The sequence below is a fragment of the Aedes aegypti genome, chromosome 2 (assembly GCF_002204515.2).
Source record: "Aedes aegypti strain LVP_AGWG chromosome 2, AaegL5.0 Primary Assembly, whole genome shotgun sequence".
Lineage (NCBI taxonomy): Eukaryota > Metazoa > Arthropoda > Insecta > Diptera > Culicidae > Aedes > Aedes aegypti.
Window position 1 is genome coordinate 313,971,203 of NC_035108.1, and position 20,656 is coordinate 313,991,858.

At 38.5% G+C, this 20,656-nt stretch overlaps 1 protein-coding gene across 1 annotated transcript in view; it reads left to right on the forward strand.

The window, feature by feature from the left end:
* LOC5563749 overlaps positions 1-20,656 on the forward strand; it is a 636,451-nt gene that overhangs the window by 369,954 nt on the left and 245,841 nt on the right. The window contains exons 8-9 of the mRNA XM_021845713.1: positions 12,237-12,373; positions 12,964-13,069. Coding sequence (XP_021701405.1) covers positions 12,237-12,373; positions 12,964-13,069 — 243 coding nt within the window. The remainder of the gene's footprint in view (positions 1-12,236; positions 12,374-12,963; positions 13,070-20,656) is intronic.

The following is a 20,656-nucleotide window of genomic DNA, read 5'->3' on the forward strand; positions in this document are numbered from 1 at the left end:
GATTATGGAAAATTCTAGCGAAAAAAATATGTATTTTTTGGTCAAAATATATGCTTTTGAATAACGTGCGTGTTAACTGTAATGCTTCTGAAACAATGCTTGTGGCTGGAAATTGAGGTAAAAAAATTAATTTGTTATCTATGTATAGCAAAGACAAATGTTATAGATGTCCTAAACTGGATATGCACTGGTAATTAAAATTCATTCAACCATTTTTTTTCTATGATTACTTATTTTACTGACAGGATATAGTAATCACCCTGTATTCCAACAATCTATCAGCGAACAGGTATTAGGTCAGTTGGCAGTAAAAATCAATACTATTTAAATTATCAGGGTTATGTTAAGTTTCAACATCTTAATAGCAATTCTCAAACATATTTATTACAATGAATATTCAAGAATAGAATCAGTTAGTTCCAAATAAATTCCATAAGTATATTAGAAAATTTTGCAAAAATATAATCAGTTATTTCACATCAACGCTACTACACGAAATTTCTATAGATGTCGAGACGTGCACACAAATTGTCTGTGTCAGGTTTAAGAAAAATATAAAATTGAAGATAAATGCGTGATTTATACCAGTTAATTTATTAATTTATTCAATTTTACTGATTATCGATACTCTTTTGGCTGAAATAAATATTTTCGAAAAATCTTTGTGTTCTTACAACTAGTGAAATAAAATCGAACCTCCATGAGTCGATATTGAAAGGACCATTTACTTATAGAATATCGTGGCATGTAACAAAAATACTTTGTTAAACTGGGATCATGATAGTAACCATCCCGAGCAGGTGGAAAAAGCTGACGAAGATCATAATTTGTTGTTCTAAAGTAATTACTGACGATTATAATAAGCTATTGGTTTGTTGGAGATAAGAGATAAAAGATCAAAAATAATATCAAAAATTTATATGGAGAAGTATTGAACAATATCTTTTTTTTTTACCAATTCATTTATTTAAGGCTCTATCGCGTTTAACGCTTTATGGAGCCGAGATTCATTTTTGTACTTTTTTACAATTGTTTAACTTCTTAAGTACCAAGTTTAGTCCGGGTTGGAGCCAGGGTACTCGTGGCAACTCCAGGTTAGTGGTCACAAATATTTTTAGGATGGGCTAGGTTGGGATTGGGTAACAGGGTTCTTTGCAGCTCATCCGGGTGGTATTTCATGGTTGCTCGTTTGTCGTATCATGGCGTATACCAACTTCATGTAGGTTTTCGATTGCCGGATGGCCAGGAACATCAATCCAACACAAATGGGACAAAACACAGAGAAAAAAAAAAACTGGGGAAGAGAACACAAGAGAATTAAACTTTTATACAACACAAGCGAAGATAATCGTAAATCGACAACATGTAGATGAGATCGCGGGAGCCCAACACATCTCTAACTGAAACATAGGGTTGTCTACCTCGGGCCGCAAGGGTATCCATAAGTTGTGCTCTGGAGGCGTCCATACCCGGGCACTGCCAAACTACGTGATCGATGTCATCATAACCGGAACCACACCTATTACATATATTGCTCAGCGCGAGGTTGATCCTGTGCAAATGTGCGTCTAGCGAGTAATGGTTGGACATAAGTCTTGACATCACGCGAATGAAATCTCGACTTACATCCCAACCTTTCCACCACGCTCGCAAGGAAACTCTAGGGATTATGGAATGTAATCACCGTCCCAGTTGGTCATTTAGCCAGTCGCTTTGCCAACCGTGAAGAGAACTTTGACATACTAAATGAAACAATTCATCGTGTGAAATTCTTCTATCATATATCTCACCTTCCTCAGCGCCCACCTTTGCGAGAGAGTCCGCCTTCTCATTGCCATAAATTAAGCAATGTGAGGGGACCCATACAAAGGTAATCTTATATGATCTTTCGACCAGTGCACACATCTGCTCTCTTATTTTTGTAAGAAAGTAAGATGCATGCTTTACAGGTTTCATCGATCGGAGTGCCTCAATAGAATTGAGACTATCCGAGAAGATGAAGAAGTGGTCTGCGGGCATGTTAGAGATCATCCCCAAAGCGAAGTTGATTGCTGCCAGCTCAGCAACATAAACCGTGCAAGGTTCCTGAAGTTTTCGGAAGGCGGAAGAGTTTTCATTGAAGACACCGAAGCCAGTGGATCCATTTATACGTGACCCGTCAGTGAAATATCTCTTGTAGGAATCGACATTCTGGAACTTTGCGTTGAAAATACGTGGAATAGTTATACATCGAAATTAATCTGGAATTTCATGAATAGCTTGTTTCATGGACAGATCATATTCAACAGAGGAACTGTCATTGGTGAAGCGTACACGTGGAGGGTTATAACATGGAAGGCTAATGTCAGATGACATGTAGTAGAGATAAACTCTCATGAATTTTGACTGAGTGTTCAGTTTGAGCAATTCTTCGAAGTTTTCGATGACGAGTGTGTTGCTCACTCCACACTTAATAAGTATTCTTAGCGAGAGCTCCCAGAATCGGTTTTGTAGCGGTAAAACCCCTGCCAGAACCTCTAGGCTCGCATTATGTGTCGAGTGCATACACCCTAAGACGATACGCAAACAACGATATTGAATTCGTTCCAATTTAATCAAGTGGCAGTTTGCTGCTGAGAGAAAACAGAAAGAGCCATACTCTAGAACAGAGAGAATGGTTGTTTTATAGAGTTTTATGAGGTCTTCCGGGTGAGCACCCCACCATGTTCCGGTAATTGTTCGTAGAAAATTGATCCTTTGTTGGCATTTTTCCGTTAAATACCTAGTATGAGTTCGCCAAGTGCCTTTTGAATCAAACCAGACCCCAAGCTATTTTGAAGTCAAAGACTGGTCGATGTCTGTTCCCAAAAGCTTAAGCTTTAGTTGGGCAGGATTCCGCTTCCTTGAAAATACGACCAGTTGAGTTTTTTGCGGAGCAAACTCGATCCCCAAATTTCTAGCCCAAGTGGATAGATTATCAAGGGAATTTTGCAATGGTCTTTGCAAGATTTCCGCTCGTGGGCCCTTCATAGAAACCACAGCATCATCTGTAAGTTGTCTTAGCGTGCATGGTTCTTCCAAACAGTTGTCAATATCTTTAACATAAAAATTATAAAGCAAGGGACTCAGACATGAGCCTTGGGGAAGGCCCATATAGCTAATTCTGGAAGTTGTCAGTTGACCGAGAGTGAAGCTCATGTGTTTTTCTGATAACAGATTGTACAAGAAATTATTCAATATTCCAGGTAATCCACTATTGTGCAGGCTTTCTGACAATATTTCTATGGAAACTGAATCAAAAGCGCTCTTAATATCCAAGAAAACCGAAGCCAATTGCTCCTTGTCCGCAAAGGCTAGTTGAATATCTGATGAAAGCAACGCTAGACAATCGTTTGTTCCTTTGCCCTTGCGAAAGCCAAATTGTGTACTGGAAAGCATGTTGTTTGATTCTACCCAGTGACAGTGCTGGAAAAGTTCGCATCACGAAGCAGCTCACGAGTGTATACCAACCCATAACAAACATCACAGACTCGGGATCTGGCTAGGTGTGAGTAAGCCCGCACCCGTCTGCTCGGGAGAACATGTCAAAAGAAGTAGCAACAAGCTCGCGAGCGTTTACTCGCGAGTAACCGAGCAAGGTGTGATTTATTATGGTTTTAACAGACAAATTAATTGTATAACCATCATATCGATAGTAAACTACTAGTTTGTAGTCAAAAGCCCTTGAAAACCATAAATCTCGGAGGGTAAGCAGCTTTTTTCTCAAAAGCACAATATGACTCTGAGCAGCTCCGAACACGTTCGCGAATCACATTTTGCTTCAGTTACTCGGGAATCGACAGATGCGAGTAAGCCAGCGCTCTGACGCTCGGGAGCGTTTGGTTTTGTTTTTGTTCCAGTTCAGATGAAGCGTTCGCCACTTTCCATCACTGCCCAGTGATCGAGTCGGGAAAGGATCATTTTTTCTAACAATTTCCTTAAACATGATAACATAGCGATCGGGCGGTACGAATTATGATCAGACGCTGGTTTCCCAGGCTTTTGAATAGCTATTACTTTGACCTGTCTCCATTCAGGTGGAACAATGTTGTGCTCCATGAATAAGTTGAACAGGTCAAGCAACCGTCTTTTAGCGATATCAGGGAGATTTTTAAGAAGATTGAACTTAATCATATCGCGTCCCGGAGAGGAGTTGTTTGATGAAAGAAGAGCCATAGAAAATTCCAGCATAGTGAATGGTCTGTCCAACGCATCGTCTCTCTGGGTTTCCCAGAATGGCGGTTGAGCTGGAACTGAGTCTGGACAGACCTTTTTTGCGAAGTTGAATATCCAACGATTGGAGTATTCGTCACTCTCATTTGAGGATGAGCGGTTTCGCATGTTGCGAGCCACTCTCCAAAGCGTCGTCATTGAAGTTTCTCGTGAGAGGCCATCGATGAAACGTCGCCAATAGCTACGCTTCTTCGCTTTAATAAGATTCTTCAGTCTTTTTTCGAGCTTCGAGTACTCTAAATAAAGTTCTGAGGTACCATATCTACGAAAAGCTTTAAAGGCATTAGATTTTTCTCGATACAACTGAGTGCATTCATCATCCCAACCAGGTGTGGCTGGTCGTCTTTTGAAGAATGCACTTGGAACTCGTTGCTTTTGGGATTCTAATGCACTTTTATAAATCAATTCTGTTAGGAATCGATACTCATCCAACGGTGGGAGAGTGTTGAATGATTCGATACCAAAGGTTACCGCTGATGCAAATTTTTGCCAATCGATATTCCTAGTGAGGTCAAAAGGAACCTGAATTGACTGTTCTGACCTTTCAAAATTATTTCTGATAGAAGTTATTATTGGCAAGTGATCACTACCATGGGGGTCATCGATCACCTTCCACATGCAATCGAATGATAGTGAACTTGATCCCAAAGACAGGTCAAGACGGCTTTCTTGGCCGTCGGATGAAATACGTGTCACTTCACCTGTGTTCAAAATGTTCAAGTTGAAATCGGCGCATAAGTCATAGAAAATAGCCGCTCTATAATCGTCATAAGATTCGCCCCATCCAGTACCATGTGAGTTCATATCACCCAGTATTAAAACTGGAGATGAGAGCATGGAGACTGCATTCCAGAGATGACGGCGGTTTATTGAAACTCTTGGAGGAATATAAACAGAAGCTACGCAAAGGTCTTTACCCTTTACGCTTATTTGGCAAGCAACGATTTCTATGCCTGGATGAGTCGGGATGGGGATTCTGTAGAATGAGTGGCACTTTTTGATCCCTAAAAGCACACCCCCGTAATTATCATCTCGATCCTGGCGTATAATGTTAAAATCGTAGAAGTTAAGATCATCTTCAGAAGAAAGCCATGTTTCACAGAGTGCAAATATATCACAATCGGAGTTGTGAAGCAAAAACTTAAATGTGTCTAATTTAGGTTTTAGACTATGACAGTTCCACTGTAGCACAGTGATCATATCTTGTACCTCACTCGATGAATTATCCATCGAAAGATATGATCGAAGCAAGGAGGGGCCACGAAATAGTCAATTCCCTGAGATACTCTTCTATTGCGGGGAGAAAAAGGTCGAGTATGCCTCTGAATGAGTCTGAAACTCCGAGGGCATTGCATATGCGATCCACAAGGGCCGTAAAAGTTATCAATCCTCGCTTGGCCCCGGGGGTTTTCGAGGAAGAGCGAGGGACTTCAGTAGCTTTTTTCTTGCTATCTTGTCTAGAGCTTCTTTTTGAAGTATATTTAATCGGTGGAGGCGGGGGCGGCAGATCTTTGCTGCAACACGGAACGGAAGCATCAAAGACCTGTTTCTTCGGCAATTTCAAATTTGCCCCACCTCCTTTTGAATTGGGCAAACTTTTGAGGGAAGATTTCATTACCTTTCGGCGCAGTCCCGGAGAAGATTGAGACTTTCGTTTACCGGGTGCGTGTACCTCCGAAGAATCTCCCCCATCGGTTTCGTCGTCGTTCGCTTCATCGGAAGACAACTCTTGAAAAGAGTTACCAACTGGGATGGCTGATGAAGACTCTTTTGCGGACGGATTTAAAGATTTTACCATTTCCGCGTATGTCTTCTTGGAGCGCTTCACAATTGAGCGACTCTCATTTCGAATGCGTCTTTTATAAGCCGAGCATTTCTGCAGGTCATGAAGTTCCTCGCGACAGTAGCTACATTTTTCGGCTTCCTGTGTGCAAGCATCTTCCAAGTGAGCTTGGTTGCATTTGCCACAACGGGGCTTGTTGTCGCAATAGCTAGCACTGTGGCCAAGCTGCTTGCAGTTGGTACAATTGAATACCTTCGGCACGTAAAGACGCACTGGGTAAAAAGCACTGTCAATACAAACAAATTTCGGGAGGACGGAACCGGGGAAAGTCACTCGAAACGAGGCTGACGGCGAAAACACTTTCTTATTTCCTTCCATGGAAACTGTTTGTAATTGTTTACAATCCAGTATAGCCACATCAGGAATGGACCGGTTCTCAAAGACGCCTTTGCCAGTCTTAATGTCTTCGCATGTTAGACTTGCGTCGATAATTTTCCCTTCCACCTCGACTTCCCGTGCCGGCACATAGACGCAATATTCCACAGTAAAAGCCTCATGCTGAGCAATTTCATTCGCTGCTTTATAACTAGGTGCAGTTACACGCAGCTTGGATTCTTTCACTTGGTGAATAACGGTCCCAGGATATTTACGCGTCAGCTCCCGAGAAATCGAGAGCACGTTCAAAATCTTCTTTTTGCGCCGGAAATAGACAACCCAAGGCCCAGCCGAAGACGGTTGATAGAACCGCGTTCGAGCAACGAGATCTCTAGGAGGCGTATCGCCTCCATCCGATTCATCCATGCGGAAAAAAGCTCAACCGCAACCAAATGAAGAAAAAAAAAATAATAAAAAAAAAAACAAAAACAAAAAAAATATATGTGTAAAAAAAATTATCAATGAGTGGACTATTTTGTACACACCTCCCCTAAATGGGTAAATCAAATTCACAAAAAAAAGGAAAAAAAATTAACCAATCAGTGGGCTATTTTGTACCCAACTCCCCTATACGGGCAAAATTGCACCGGGAGAGAGACAGAGGAGAAGCGAAAAACAACCTTGAACTCAACACTGTTGTTCGGAGATGCGAAAGCAATTCAATAGATAATGGATACTTATCCGTTCTACAGCAGGAGAACGTCCACGCGCCGTAGGTAGTAGACCGACCGGGTCGGCCTTCTGCCTTGTTGTTGTTCTCGGTGCGGGAGAAAAATCAATCACCGATAATTTATGATGGGCGATGATTTTATTGCGGTGGAACGATACTAGTTTCACTAGTTCGCTTCCTTCGCAAAGCGCAATCGTCTAAGCACTCACTTTGCACAAAACTGAAACTTGATTAACTCACTAATTAAACCAAAAACCCACGCGGGCGGTGGGGAAAAAGGCCTAAATGAACTCTGCAAAAAGTGCCGTACGATGAGACCGGGATCCTGTCGACCGACTCGTTCAAGCGCTAAGCAAGGAATGATGAACAATATCTTGTTAAGATATTATAAGATCAAAACAATATCTGGCAAGTTTATTGATTGACCAACAAATTAATATCAAAATGTGATCTGACAGATGGCGAAGAATAGAAAAAATAAAAAATGCTAGTAATCAGGATCGAACTCTCGACCTTCAGATCTATACACAGAGATGCTAACTATTCGACTATCCCTCTCGGATGTACGTTCAGGGAAATAAGAGCATCAGCTTTTTCGCTTTTTGAGACTGCTCTTTGCTCCACAAGGTTGCTTCAACGTCTCACTGTTCAGTCCGGCCATTTTATGTTTTATTCCATGTTGAAGATCTAATTTTGATCTTGTATACATATTTTAAGATGTTGAGCTATAGCGCTGAGATTTATAAAATTTTCGAACATCTTTCCAATATCAAATTGAGATATGCGATCATAATTTGTTCTTTTTGAGATGTGATTTTGATTTTTCCGTCTGCCCAGGATGGTATTCAATTTTTAGTATGGTTCCATGAGTCAATATCGAGTCGTGAAACGGAGAGGTTTAACTGTATTTTTCATTTTCAGTATTAAACTCGTCACATTTTAACTTTTCAGCAATGTATTTTTTAATGTCTCATGATTTCAATAGTGACTCTCTGATTCATTTATTCATCTCTCAAAACGCAATTTGATTATGAAACATGACATATCTTTAATAAACATATCTAGGTATGACATCAATCAAGCTGTTGTGAAATTAGGAACGAAAACTAATTACTTCACTACCTGATACATGCAAATGTCGTCTTGTAATCTAATATTGTTTTCAAAAAACTAACGAGTGATCTCAAATGTTTTAGTATGAAACCTTTTTTCACAATTTTTCGCTTGTGGGTCGCGAGAAATATTCCTGACTGCTAGGTGGGTCGCACATCCGAACAGTTTGGAAACCTATGATCTACTCTATCAAATGCTTTGTTCAAGTCAATGCTCACCAAACATGCTTAAACCATTTATTTTCGCAGGATTTCGTAAGAACTCTTCTTAATTTGTTTAGGTTATCTATACAAGATGTCTTCTGGAGGCACGCTGTTTGACCCATTCCTAGTAACTTACGCATCTTGCTCTGAATCCTTTCTGTTAGAATTTTTTGAAATTTTTATAGTCGCAGTTCAACATGGAAATCGGTCGATAGTTATCCAAGCATACTTTATAACTTCAAAGTTTTGCGAATAAAACTCATAGGTCAGTCCATCTGGACCGAGGGATTTTTTCTTCTTGGCTAACTCTAAAGAATCTTTCAACTCTTCTAAACTTTTAGGTGACACCTGCTGCGCTCTATTCTCATCATCCAAACAATTTGTATGATTCAAAGAATCTTCAATCTCTCTCTGGTTTGAAACAACGGTTTCCTTTTTAAATTGATTTGAATAGTAATCGTAAACGTGTTTCCTGAGATTTAGTGAATCAGTAATTACCACATTATTTTCTTCATGTATTGAAATGTTATTTCTTTCTTGGCGCTCAATCTGGGCAGCAATCTGAAAAACGTTGATTATTTCACCTTGAAGCAGGTTTTGAATACTAAAACTGTTCTCCGAATGGTTCAGTCTTTCAGTTTCTATTTCCATTATCCTATATTTAATCACTTTAATAACCAAATATGTATCATCATGCTTATTTATTTTCACCATATATTGTTTCATTTCACCATAAAAATATCGTTTTTCGTTTGTTATCCTACTTACCAATTCCCTACTTTTTTATTTGTAAAACTGTTTGCATTTAAGTTTGAATACTTCATACCACCATTTGTTTTTATTTAAATTATACACATACCTCATCTTCCATGAATCGCAAGCCTCTGCAAATAGTTCAGAAACTCTATCATCTTTTAGAACAGTTGAATTTATTTTCCAAAATCCTCGTCCTCGGCTAACTATCATCGTTTGATCTACTTTTATTTTCATGACTATCCCGCAATGATCAGAAAAAACAACCGGCTCTGTTTTGAAATCAAGAATGTTACTAATGAAGTTTTGTGATACCGTTTTGATTCATATTACGGACACTTAAGGCCCCTGTGAACTGTAACCGATTGAAAAGCATATAAATTGAAACATATTGTATGATACCAGTGCGTTATCAGACTTTTGAAACACTCAACTTCCAAACAGTGTGCGAAGCTTCGGATTCCAAAGCTTGAATTACCTAAAATAAATAGAAATTAATGATCTTTCCACGATTCTTATTCCGGACACAACCTCACTTTTGCTTCATTTTACGGACACCTTGTTTGAAATTCCGGACAACTCACGAAAAGAAGAACTTCAATAGTTAAATTATAAATAATCTCCCACATTCGTAAAAGCAACGTCAAAACAAGTTGCGCTTTATAATTGTCATGGATTGCTATTTGAAATTCATATTAAAACGCGCCTGAAAGTTGGGAACTTTCAAACAAGAAATTTTGAAACATTTCAATTGAAACCTTTCCCATACAAAGTAGAGTGTCCGGAATTAGAAACTGTCCGGAATTTGAATCAAAACGGTACATAGAAACGGTCCAATCGGGACGCAGAGTTCGCTCTATGAAAAGTAAACTGTTTCTTTTTCAATTCCCACTCTATGTCTTTCCATCCAAATGCCTCAATTAATTGTCGTAGCCCTCCTACACAGTAGCTTTTAGAATTTCCCAAGCAATCAGAACTGTTGATGACAAAGTTGAAATCTCCTCCCACAATGTTCGTAGATAAATTTGCCGTCAGGTCATTTAGGAACAACTCATCCCTCTCTTTTCTGCGGTTAGATCCCGAAAATGCATATACGTTCACAAAAATTATGTTCTTAATCACGATTGAAGTTATTCTTCCATTCAAACTGAATAAGGTTTGACTTGTCTCGAATGAATTCCATATCAAAATAGCAGTTCCGGATTCGCGCTCATTTGCATTGATATACGATATACGGGATATGTGATGGAACAAACGAAAAATTTGAATAACAGACTTCTTGCAAAAATATTACATCAAAATCATTGTGGAAAATTAAATCCTTCAACAGGTTTTTGTCGACTAAGTTCGCACTGCTATTTAAATTTACATTTCCTATTCTCATAACATGACTCATCTTGGATACCATTGAATGGTTTGAAATTCTACAAAATACAAATCTAGAAAACTACAACTTGCAAATTAACAAATCTTCAAATTCATCTACAATACAATCTACAAATCTACAAATCTACAATTTAAAAAGTCTACAAATGTACAAATTAATATCAAATCACATCTAATAAATCTACCCAATCTACTTATCTATTAATCTGCTAATTACAGATGATTTTATTGATACGCGATTGAAACCATTTTTGAAAAGCATCTCTTTGGAAGATGTTTCGTGTGCTACTTGGGTGGTGATTGGTAGCAAAGTAAAGAGATGCCCTGTTCATCCGTTTTGGTAGCGACAAACGTCAAACTTTTAATTTATTCGTTTCCCTTATTTTGTAGTGTTCAGACATAAGCTAAGTATGCTGTTCCGCTTAAGAAAAGTAATAAAATTCTGCGCAAGAAATGGTCAAGAAATTTTCTACACTGAGCTCCATTTGAATTGACATTTCTCATCAACTGCGTACTGCAATCAAAGAAAAATGCTTTTCTTGAGCATTTCTTGCAAGAAATTTCCCACACATCGATATAGGGTATTACATTTCTGTGGAAGTGCATACTTCGCTATAAAAAAAAGACATCTACTGTAAAACCTGTTTTTTCACTGCTGCCAACAAAAACCATTGGAGAATCATCGGGAGTAATTTCTGAAGAGATTGTACATAAAGTCCTGAAGATATCTCTGCAAAAACCCTGTAGAGATTTCCTGGATCAATCCTTGGCGAAGTCTCTGGAATAATTTCTGGATGAATCTCTGAAGGAATGACAGGAGAAATCACTTCAAGAATTCTTATAAAAATCTCTTATGGAATCTATAGAGCAATCTCTGGAAGATCTTCTGGCAGAGTTCCTGGAAAAATCCTTGGAGAAGCTGTATTTCACAAGGACGAATACGTACCGAACGATTTTGATTAGCGATCGACTGGGCCACGCCACCTTCAGATTCACATTTCTTCTTGCCTCATGTGTGACTTACTTCACCGGGAACTTATTTACACAATGGAAAACCTTCGTACTTCTTCACTGAAGGATTTCATTCCAATCACACGCCGTAAAACTTCTATAATTCACGAAATTATGATATTCCCTCAACGAATACACCACATATAATTCAGAACGTTAACAAAGTTTTTATCCGCCTTATTGAGAAAAATACTTGTACGGATCAATGAATTTGTTCGGTCAAAACTCAAAAGGAATTGTGCTTATATGTTTTGGCTGTATTTCGATAGGGATTCATTTAAAGGGAATGAAGCAAAAATATGTAAATCCTTTGCTAGGAACATTTGTAATGTTCAAAATGTACCTTCATAAACGAACAGCAAAAATGTATAATGAATATTATCTGGAAAAAGGTTCATTTCTTCGATTTCACCGTTTCCCCTCGTTGAACTAATTCAGGTCTTAATTCAGAATGCTCTTGGAAAACGTATCGTAGTAAAATTTACCAACAGCCTCGGAAATCCTCGTGAGGTTTTCCTAAGAGCAAAATGAAATTGATTTCCCATTCTTCGCGTCCCACAGCAAACAGAACCGCAGCTGCTCGTTAGATTAATTTTCAATTTACTTCTGTCTTTTATGCTGTCTTTTTCAGTCCGTGGTAGTTAACCAGAGAGGTCCCGTCCGAGAAAATACCGAGTTCATCCTGTCCTGTGTGGCACAAGGCTCATCAACGATGACCTTTCGCTGGTATAAGAATGGTTTCTTTGTGAACGTGACAAAGGCAACTCGGTAAGTAGCAAATAATAGTCTGGAATCGCACAAATCGGAGGACCTTCCTGTACGTTTGCACACCCACGAGTCGTTAACAGGGAAATAACAGCCACTTTGCCTACTTGCCATTTCTTTATCGTGTCACGTGGCCTTCTGGCTTGCCACTGCCACGCTTGAAAGCAGAATGTCACCAAACCAAGAATGGAGAGCAGCACAAAAAGCCTTATCCCTGCGACCTTCCCGGAGAGAAGAATCCTTTGAAATGTAAACTTGTCACTCAGTCGTGTCTTTTCCGGTATTCCTTGACCGACCATCCATTGCCTCCCGCAGTTTGTCTCCTTATCACATGCTAAAAGTTATTTAATCTCGTTCTTATTTACGTGTTCTTCTTTTTCTTCCTTTGCCGGGACACACGGCTGCGGCTCTCGACTTGTGCCTTTTCATCTTGACTGATCCGCTTTGATGACCTCCTGGCGATGGCGGCGGCGGTGGTTTCTGACGGGTCCGACCTACTCAACCCACATCTCGGCGTCCCGACAACGATTCCGGACGACACCCACCCACACAAAAACACACACATACAAACCGGTGACACGTCATTAATTCAGAAACATGTGGATCCGTCTGCTGCCACCGGACTCAAGAGATCACTATACCGCCCTTTTGGGCATTACCAAGGCGAGCCGGCTTGATGAGGGCATCTACACATGTCAGGTAAGATAAGGAGGAGTGGGCTATTCGAGGACCAGCAGCAATGCAGAACGGCCCGTCAGTCGCTGGGCTGTCTTTTTCGCAACTTTGTACGCTTTGATGGCTTTGTGGCGTTGATTATGAATACGGGTCACTTTTCGGGCATCACGTAAGTATAACCAGTTGATATTCCATTGTTAATTGTTGGAAACACAAATGGAGAACTTGTTTGCTACGGTGAAAAATGAGATTTAGTTCTTTGGGCAAAACTTAAAATACATGGTTGCAATCTTCTCAAGTGACCGTTACTCGCACCCACATGCAAAAAGGTCGGAATTAAAACGTATAGGCAATATTGAAATCTACTTTTCATCTTCTCTTTATTGATATTCTGTTCATGTAGGAAAAAAATCCAAAATTTTGAGATTAGAGTCGAGAAAATTTCCTTTACTAAAAGATTCTCGACCGGTGAGATTCAAACTCACGACGCTCAGCTTAGTCTTACTGAATAGCTGTTCGCTTTTCTGCCTCCCTATGGAGGTTTGATTGTACAAAATATGTACCAATCTGTCGAATTAAAACGTTCTTTTACTCTTGTGTTGTCACCAACTGTGATCAACATTTCATTTTAAACTCCATCCCATTAGCATATTGAATAAATGTACCCAACCAGCATCTTCGTTACAGAGCAGTAATTGTGCCCTGTTCTTAAGACACCCTTCAACCAGAAACAATAAGCACAGTTAATTCCCGTGCAATTTCACCCCAATCTCGGTGTCAGCTGTCATCTCGCCTCGCCCGCCATAGATAGCAAAGTCCATGATGAGATGTAATAAATTTTATAATTACTGTTCCCCACCCACAAACCTCCACAACCCCTTCGATGCAATTTACCCCGGCCCTGGCGGGTAAAACCATTGAGCTGCATTTCGCTCTTCCGAGGCAGCCACCACTATTCGAAAACTACGGACGTCATTCTCGTGACGGAAAGATCTTACTTGCAAATGCGCGCTTTTCATTTTCAGCACGCGCATCAGGCACAATTTTGCCTGCCGTCATCTGCCAGCCACGGAATGGGTAGGCTTCCAACCATCCAACCGCTGCACATAGGATTGACTGGACAAAATACCTGGTTAGAAGTCGAAATAATTTTTGGAGATTTAACGCCCTTTTTTAAGATACTTGAAAACATGCTACATATATTGTAACAATTAAAACGGGGGAGAAACTTAAAAGTAGATGGAGTACCGTGTACCTTTAAATTCCGCTCCTAAATGCTTATCTTTGACAGATATGCGTATTTCGACTACCACTTGCAGTCTTCTTCAGTGTCAGTTACTCGTATCCAGAGGATTCGGATCGAATTAAGAAGAGTTTAAATTTTAAATTTTTAAAAGGGTCTAACTGAGTTAATCCCACTCTAAACAGGGATTAACTTGACATTAAAGGGCCTAACTGAAATTTTTAATCAAAGTCAGATTGGCCCTATTCGTCTCACATTTAATTTCAATAATTTGCAATAATTGCCCGTGGAATTAGCTAAAGTTGCGTTATTTCGAGTTTACCTAAATTTAAGTTGTTTTAACCCACTACAGAAACTTCAAAAGCTAACGCTGGTTCAAAAATGAAACTTTGCTTTGAGCTGGCTTCCATCGTACAAATCGCTACTGAATCCGTATGGGTCATTCAGATTTAACTGTTTTTGTCATTGAAAATAATATAGGGCGAATGTTCTAATAGTTGAGGTACGTAGCACGGTCTAAGATCATTAATAGCTGAAAAATCAAGGTGCACATGCGCTATGAATGTATATATTATTGAAGTAACGACCATTTACTTAATGAGAAAAATGATTTCATCGCTGTTACCAATGACACGTCAGTGAAAAATAAAACCTCCACTGTTGGTACACTGTTCCTTTAGTAGCGATGTATTTTTAATTCGTATTCTAATAATTGCAGTACTGCAATGCAGTATCCGTTGTTTCCTTATTGGATCCTCCATTAAAGGAACACTTTATCGCAGTTATTGGTTCAAGAGACAAGTTTTAGCAGTTTTGGTCAAATTTCATCAAATTTAAAGCAACTCAAACGATGTGTTCAACTATTTCGTGTATCAACAAACTAATACGTCGATTGGTAGTGTCAGTTCTGTAGCAAATTGAATGAAAACAATATAAATGACACTCCCGCAACTGTACGAACACTCACAACAGGGTAATGACTGTTTATTTTGTTCTCAAACGCTAACAGTTGGCGCCAGCGGCAAAAAATACAGACAACAACCTTTTTCTTACCGGCGACACTGATGTTTGTATTCCACTCACTGATCGCGCTACGCGGGATTCTCAAATTTCTCAAACTTTCAACACAAGCGCATGGAAGAATGGTTGTTGGAGAACTGTCAAAACGTATGGAAAATAATTAAAATCTTTAAATTCTTACAATTAGGAAACTGGATCAAAAAAGTAGTGATTAGAAATCAAGTGTAAAGTGAATACATAACTTTTTGTGTTTACTTGTTTTAATTATGAATTTTGTGTTTAGTTCATCTTCCGTGGTGCTTTCTTTGCTTCAGGATTTCGTTTTTACTACCATTGAAAAAGAGTCATCTATTGTCTTTTCAGTTTTGAATATCGCCCTACTAACAGAACACTCATCCAAAACCAATCTTCTTGACAAAATTGATGTTTTTAAGCAAAGGCCAAACAGGCCTCCTTATGAAGTATTGTCGGTTCTGGAACAGGATTAGCTTTAGAGAACAAAATGTCACTCAAAAATTATAAAATGCATCGGTAGTCGTACGATTTTTCACTTATCTCTTGGCATCAGCTTCGACGGGTACCTTCAATGCTTCTTAGCTGCATAATTTTGATCCAACTAAAGATAATTGTGCACGACAGTGTTGCTCCTACTATTTCTAAGGCTGACTTTCTGCAAAAGTTACTTGATCACGTCAAAGCTTGATCACGTAATGCTGCCACTCTGCTTCGCTCAAACTCGATTAGCTGTTGATTTTTCTTTCATTTTGCTAGTAATTTCCGTTAATAACACTCTAACTTAACTTCTCGCCAATATTGTTTGTGCTTACTACTATCATATTTCAACTATTTAAACTCATTCAAAAAACAACTTTTCAGACTTTATTTTGCTCACCTTGCTTACTGTGAAGCTCCCCAAACACCTCAGGGATGTTGTAAATCCAACCTATCGTTTTCTGGTGAGTTGCAATATTGGTTGTAGTGATGGTCGCGCTACACGAAAAATGTTCATCTGCAAGAACGAGACAGCTCACCAATCCATCCCGAGGTGGACCGTGCTGAGTTGTTGAGTTGTGAAGGAGAACTAAAGAAGGAAGACACAAAAGTTTGTTTTGGCAGCTCTGCAGAAAGCACGCGCTCACGGAAAGAGACAGGCGCTCGATTTGAAATGATCGGTTAAAATTATTTTTCCGCCATTGGATGTTCTATGGTTTAGTTGATCGATGTAAAAGTTTGTATTAGAAGCAGCTCCACTTATTTTGCAACATGTTGCCGTGTACAATAGTGAACAACATAACTAATTGAATTGAAATGATTTGAAATTATAATTAATACATAAGGTACCGCGGGGCAAGTGGGGTAAGTAAAAACAATTGATATATTTTACTGAATATGTGAATTAACGTTTTAAACTCATGCGTAAACCTTTGAGGCCATTGAGAACATTACGATAGGTAAGAAATTTCTGAGATTTTTCAGCCATTATTGCATAATAGAGTTAACCTGTCAACTGTTACTCCGTAACAAGTTGGCAGCGTACAATCTTATTTTAATATTTTTAGTGGAAAAAAGTTGCGGAAAATAATTTCCTGTACCACTTCTTAGTTGTCCTCTGTGACAGTTTCAAACTGCAATAAACAAAGTTTTATAATTAATTCGAAACACCGTCAATTTTCTTATCAGGTGGGGCAAGTGAAAAGTTTATCATTAGGGATTGAATTTGTGTTTTCTCTTTAAGTCGCCATAAGTAAACATATAAGCGGTGGAAATTCTACAGAGCAGAAATGCAATTGCTGTCCTATAATGTAAGAACTAACATTGGAAACGTTGCAGTTATAATGTTGTCGAATCATTTCAACTAACATAACTGAACAGAAGAAAATTGAAATGAAAAGAATAACATTTTCTTTGTTTACATGTTACTTATGTTATTGTTCATTGGGAAGCCTTAACAAGTGTTAAAGCTAATAGAAATCGTGAATATAACTTTTAGTTTTTGAATTTATTATTCAAAACGGTAAACTTTTCACTTGCCCCACTTTTGGGGCAAGTGAAAAGTAAGAAGACATTTTTCAAAAACTTTTTCTGTATTTTTTTCTTCAATTTTTCATAAAAATCAATTTCAGCATGCTGCTTATATATGGTGGAAGTCAAGCTAAAATATATACACAACTTCATTTGTTTCAATTCAAAGTCTCTAGAATTGGAAGAATCTCAACTATGCGAACTCGTTGTGGGTTCATGTCGAAGGATTAACATGTTCGGCTTAACAAATCGTATAATAAATATCGAATAACAAGGCATGGAATTCAACAAGTATTTGATAACAATAGACTTTTTATATTTTCAATTCTAAATCACTGCGAAAAAAAATATTTAAAGAGAATGAAACTCCTCCTGAGAAGGATGATGTGGAGGAGGCCCATCTATATAAATAAAAATGGAATGGTGTTTGTATGTCACGAAATGGCTCACGAACGGGGCAACGGATTTGGATAACTCTTCCCCCATTTTGTTCGTCAAGGGTTCCGACGTGTTTGTGTGTATAAAAGTTTCAGGATGTTCACCGGGAAAGTAGGAGAAACGGGACTGAACGGAACTGTCATTTTGTATGGGACGATTCATAACGGTTTTCAACAGCCTACTTGATGGCAAGACGAAGTTTGCCGGGACCACTAGTTCTAAATAAAATTGTCATTCCATTATTGGGAGAAAGTAGAATTGTTATTGTTTCAAACATACATAGTTTTATAACTAATTATAAATATTGATACAATATAATTCAAGTGTATAAAAATTAAATAACAAACATAACCATATCCTCGAAAACTCATAAGAATGGTATTTTTTTCTTTGAACTGTCATTCAATTTATAAATAAAATTTCATATTTATGTTACTAGCTGTGTCTAGAGTGAAATTTAATGCTACACATGAACTTAATTTGAATAAGTATTTTTATATATATCGTATGAAAAATCCTCAATTATTGTTAGAGACATTACTCTAGAGTTCTTCGGGCATCTCTTGGAATTCTTCCTTAAATCACTCATGAATCCTTCAAAACCCCTCTGGGATTGTACTGGAAATCTTGAGATTATTTCGGATATCTCTCCGAGTTCTTCTGGTTATCACAGAATTCTTCCAGGCATCGCTTTGTAATTCTTCCAAAGATAATTTTGTTATCCTACCGATATAACTTCAGATATTCTGCTGTTCTTTTTGTGAATCTTTTGAGCATGTTTTTTGAACTCTTGCTCTGTGGTTTTTACGTGTATGTCCTTAACTTTTAAAATCCTGGAAATAACATTCTTCGAAATTCTTTCGAAAACACTATGGAAAATCTACCAAAAATCTGGTGCAATTTTTCCTGATATTTTTAGACGATATCTCCAAACATTCTTTAGATAATAACTCTGAAATTGATTCCGGAAATACTTCTAGGATTCTTACGAGAATGCCAATAGAATTTTTCCGGAAATTACCTGAGATGCTTTCGGATGCTTAATAGAATGCTTCCGAAAATCTTTTTGAAATTATTCTGGGATGTTTACGTCAATATTCTTGAAATACTTTGGGACTCTTCCTAAAATCCCGTTGGAATTCTCCCGGATATATTTGGAGGATACTTTTAGAAAACCCTCTGGGATTCTGTCGGAAATCTTTTCGAGGATCCTCCAAATGTTTCCTACTTGATTTTTTCGAGGATTCTTGCAGAAATTCTTTCCAAAGTAGCTGTAGGATTCAGGAGCATCCTGAATTTTTCAAGAAACTCTCTGTGATTAATTTTTTGAGTCCCAGTATTAGTAAGTCTATAGCTATGGGATGCAGCCCCACTGTATTTCAGGCTGAAATTCAGGCAATTTTAGAATGCACTAATGTTTGTCTCAAAAGGAATTACAGGTTTGCTAAGATCTGTATTTTCTCGGACAGTCAAGCAGCATTAAATGCGCTAAAGGCATTTACATGTCAATCGAAGTTAGTGTGGGAATGTATTCTCTCTTTGAAGCAATTGGCCAGTAGGAACGAAGTAACGTTGTACTGGGTTCCCGGCCATTGTGGTATTGAAGGGAATGAAATCGCCGACAATCTAGCAAGACAGGGTGCAGCTTCAAGCTTCGTCGGCCCTGAACCATTTTGTGGAGTTCCTAAGAGTACTCTTAGGATGAAACTAAGAACTTGGGAAATGTCCATGGTAGAAACTAATTTGAATGCCACGGATACAGCCAAGCAAGCGAAAAGATTTATTAGACCCAGTCTGTCAAAAGCGCGGGCCATATTAAATCTTAATCAAAAGAATACCAGGGTAATAACCGGTCTGATGACTGGTCACTGCCCGAGCAGGTATTACCTTTACAAGATTGGAAAAGTCCAATTCTCAGAATGTCGATTTTGTTTGAACGAAAACGAAACCGCTGAACACTTGCTTTGCAGCTGTGGAGCATTGTTCAATCAAAGGTTGTCAATATTTGGAAAAGGGTTACTAGAGCCCTCCGAAGTTTGGCAATGCAATCCAAACAGGGTAATAAACTTTATAAAACGAGTTGAGCCTAGTTGGGATAACGTGCTCCATCAACCATTGTCCACCACATCTCAATTGTGAGAGGATATTTGATGAGCACAAAATTAAATATGGGTCATACCACAATAATCCTAATTATTGGACGCAGTGGGTAAAAGGAAACAAGGAAAAAAAAATTTTTTTTTTTTTTTTTGAGTATTTCCTTACAATTTTTTTTCTGAAATTCTTCTGCAAATCCCCTAGATTTCTTTCAAAAATCCTTCAAAAAAAAACGACGTCTCTCTGGATTTTTTCTAGACCTACCGGAAGTTTTTTGAGATTCTACGTAAATCGTTCTGGCATTTAGAAATATCATTGGAATTCCACCAACCGACCAAGCTGAGCGTCGTGTGTTCGAATCCCGCCGATCGATGATCTTTCTGGGTTGGAAATTTTCTCGACTTCCCAGGGCATAGAGTATTTTCGTACCTGCCACACGATGTATACATGCAAAAATGGTCAATTGGCATAGAAAGCTCTCAGGTCATAAGTGTCGAAGTGCTCATAAGAACAATTTTGTCCCAGTTGAGACGTAACGAAAAAAGAAGAATCATTGAAATTCTTCGGAAGAAAATCTAGAAATCTAGAAGGATTTTGGGAAGCATACCAGGTTGATTTACGTATTGAGGTATTTTCGTAAAAATCTTAAAGAATCCCTTGAAGATTTTCGGAAAGCATTTTACAATGATATCCAAAAGAATTCTAGAAGTAATTTCGCGAGAATTCCTAAAAGGTCTTCAAGAAATTCATAGACATCCAGGCAAATTCATGAATATTTTCCAGAACAATTC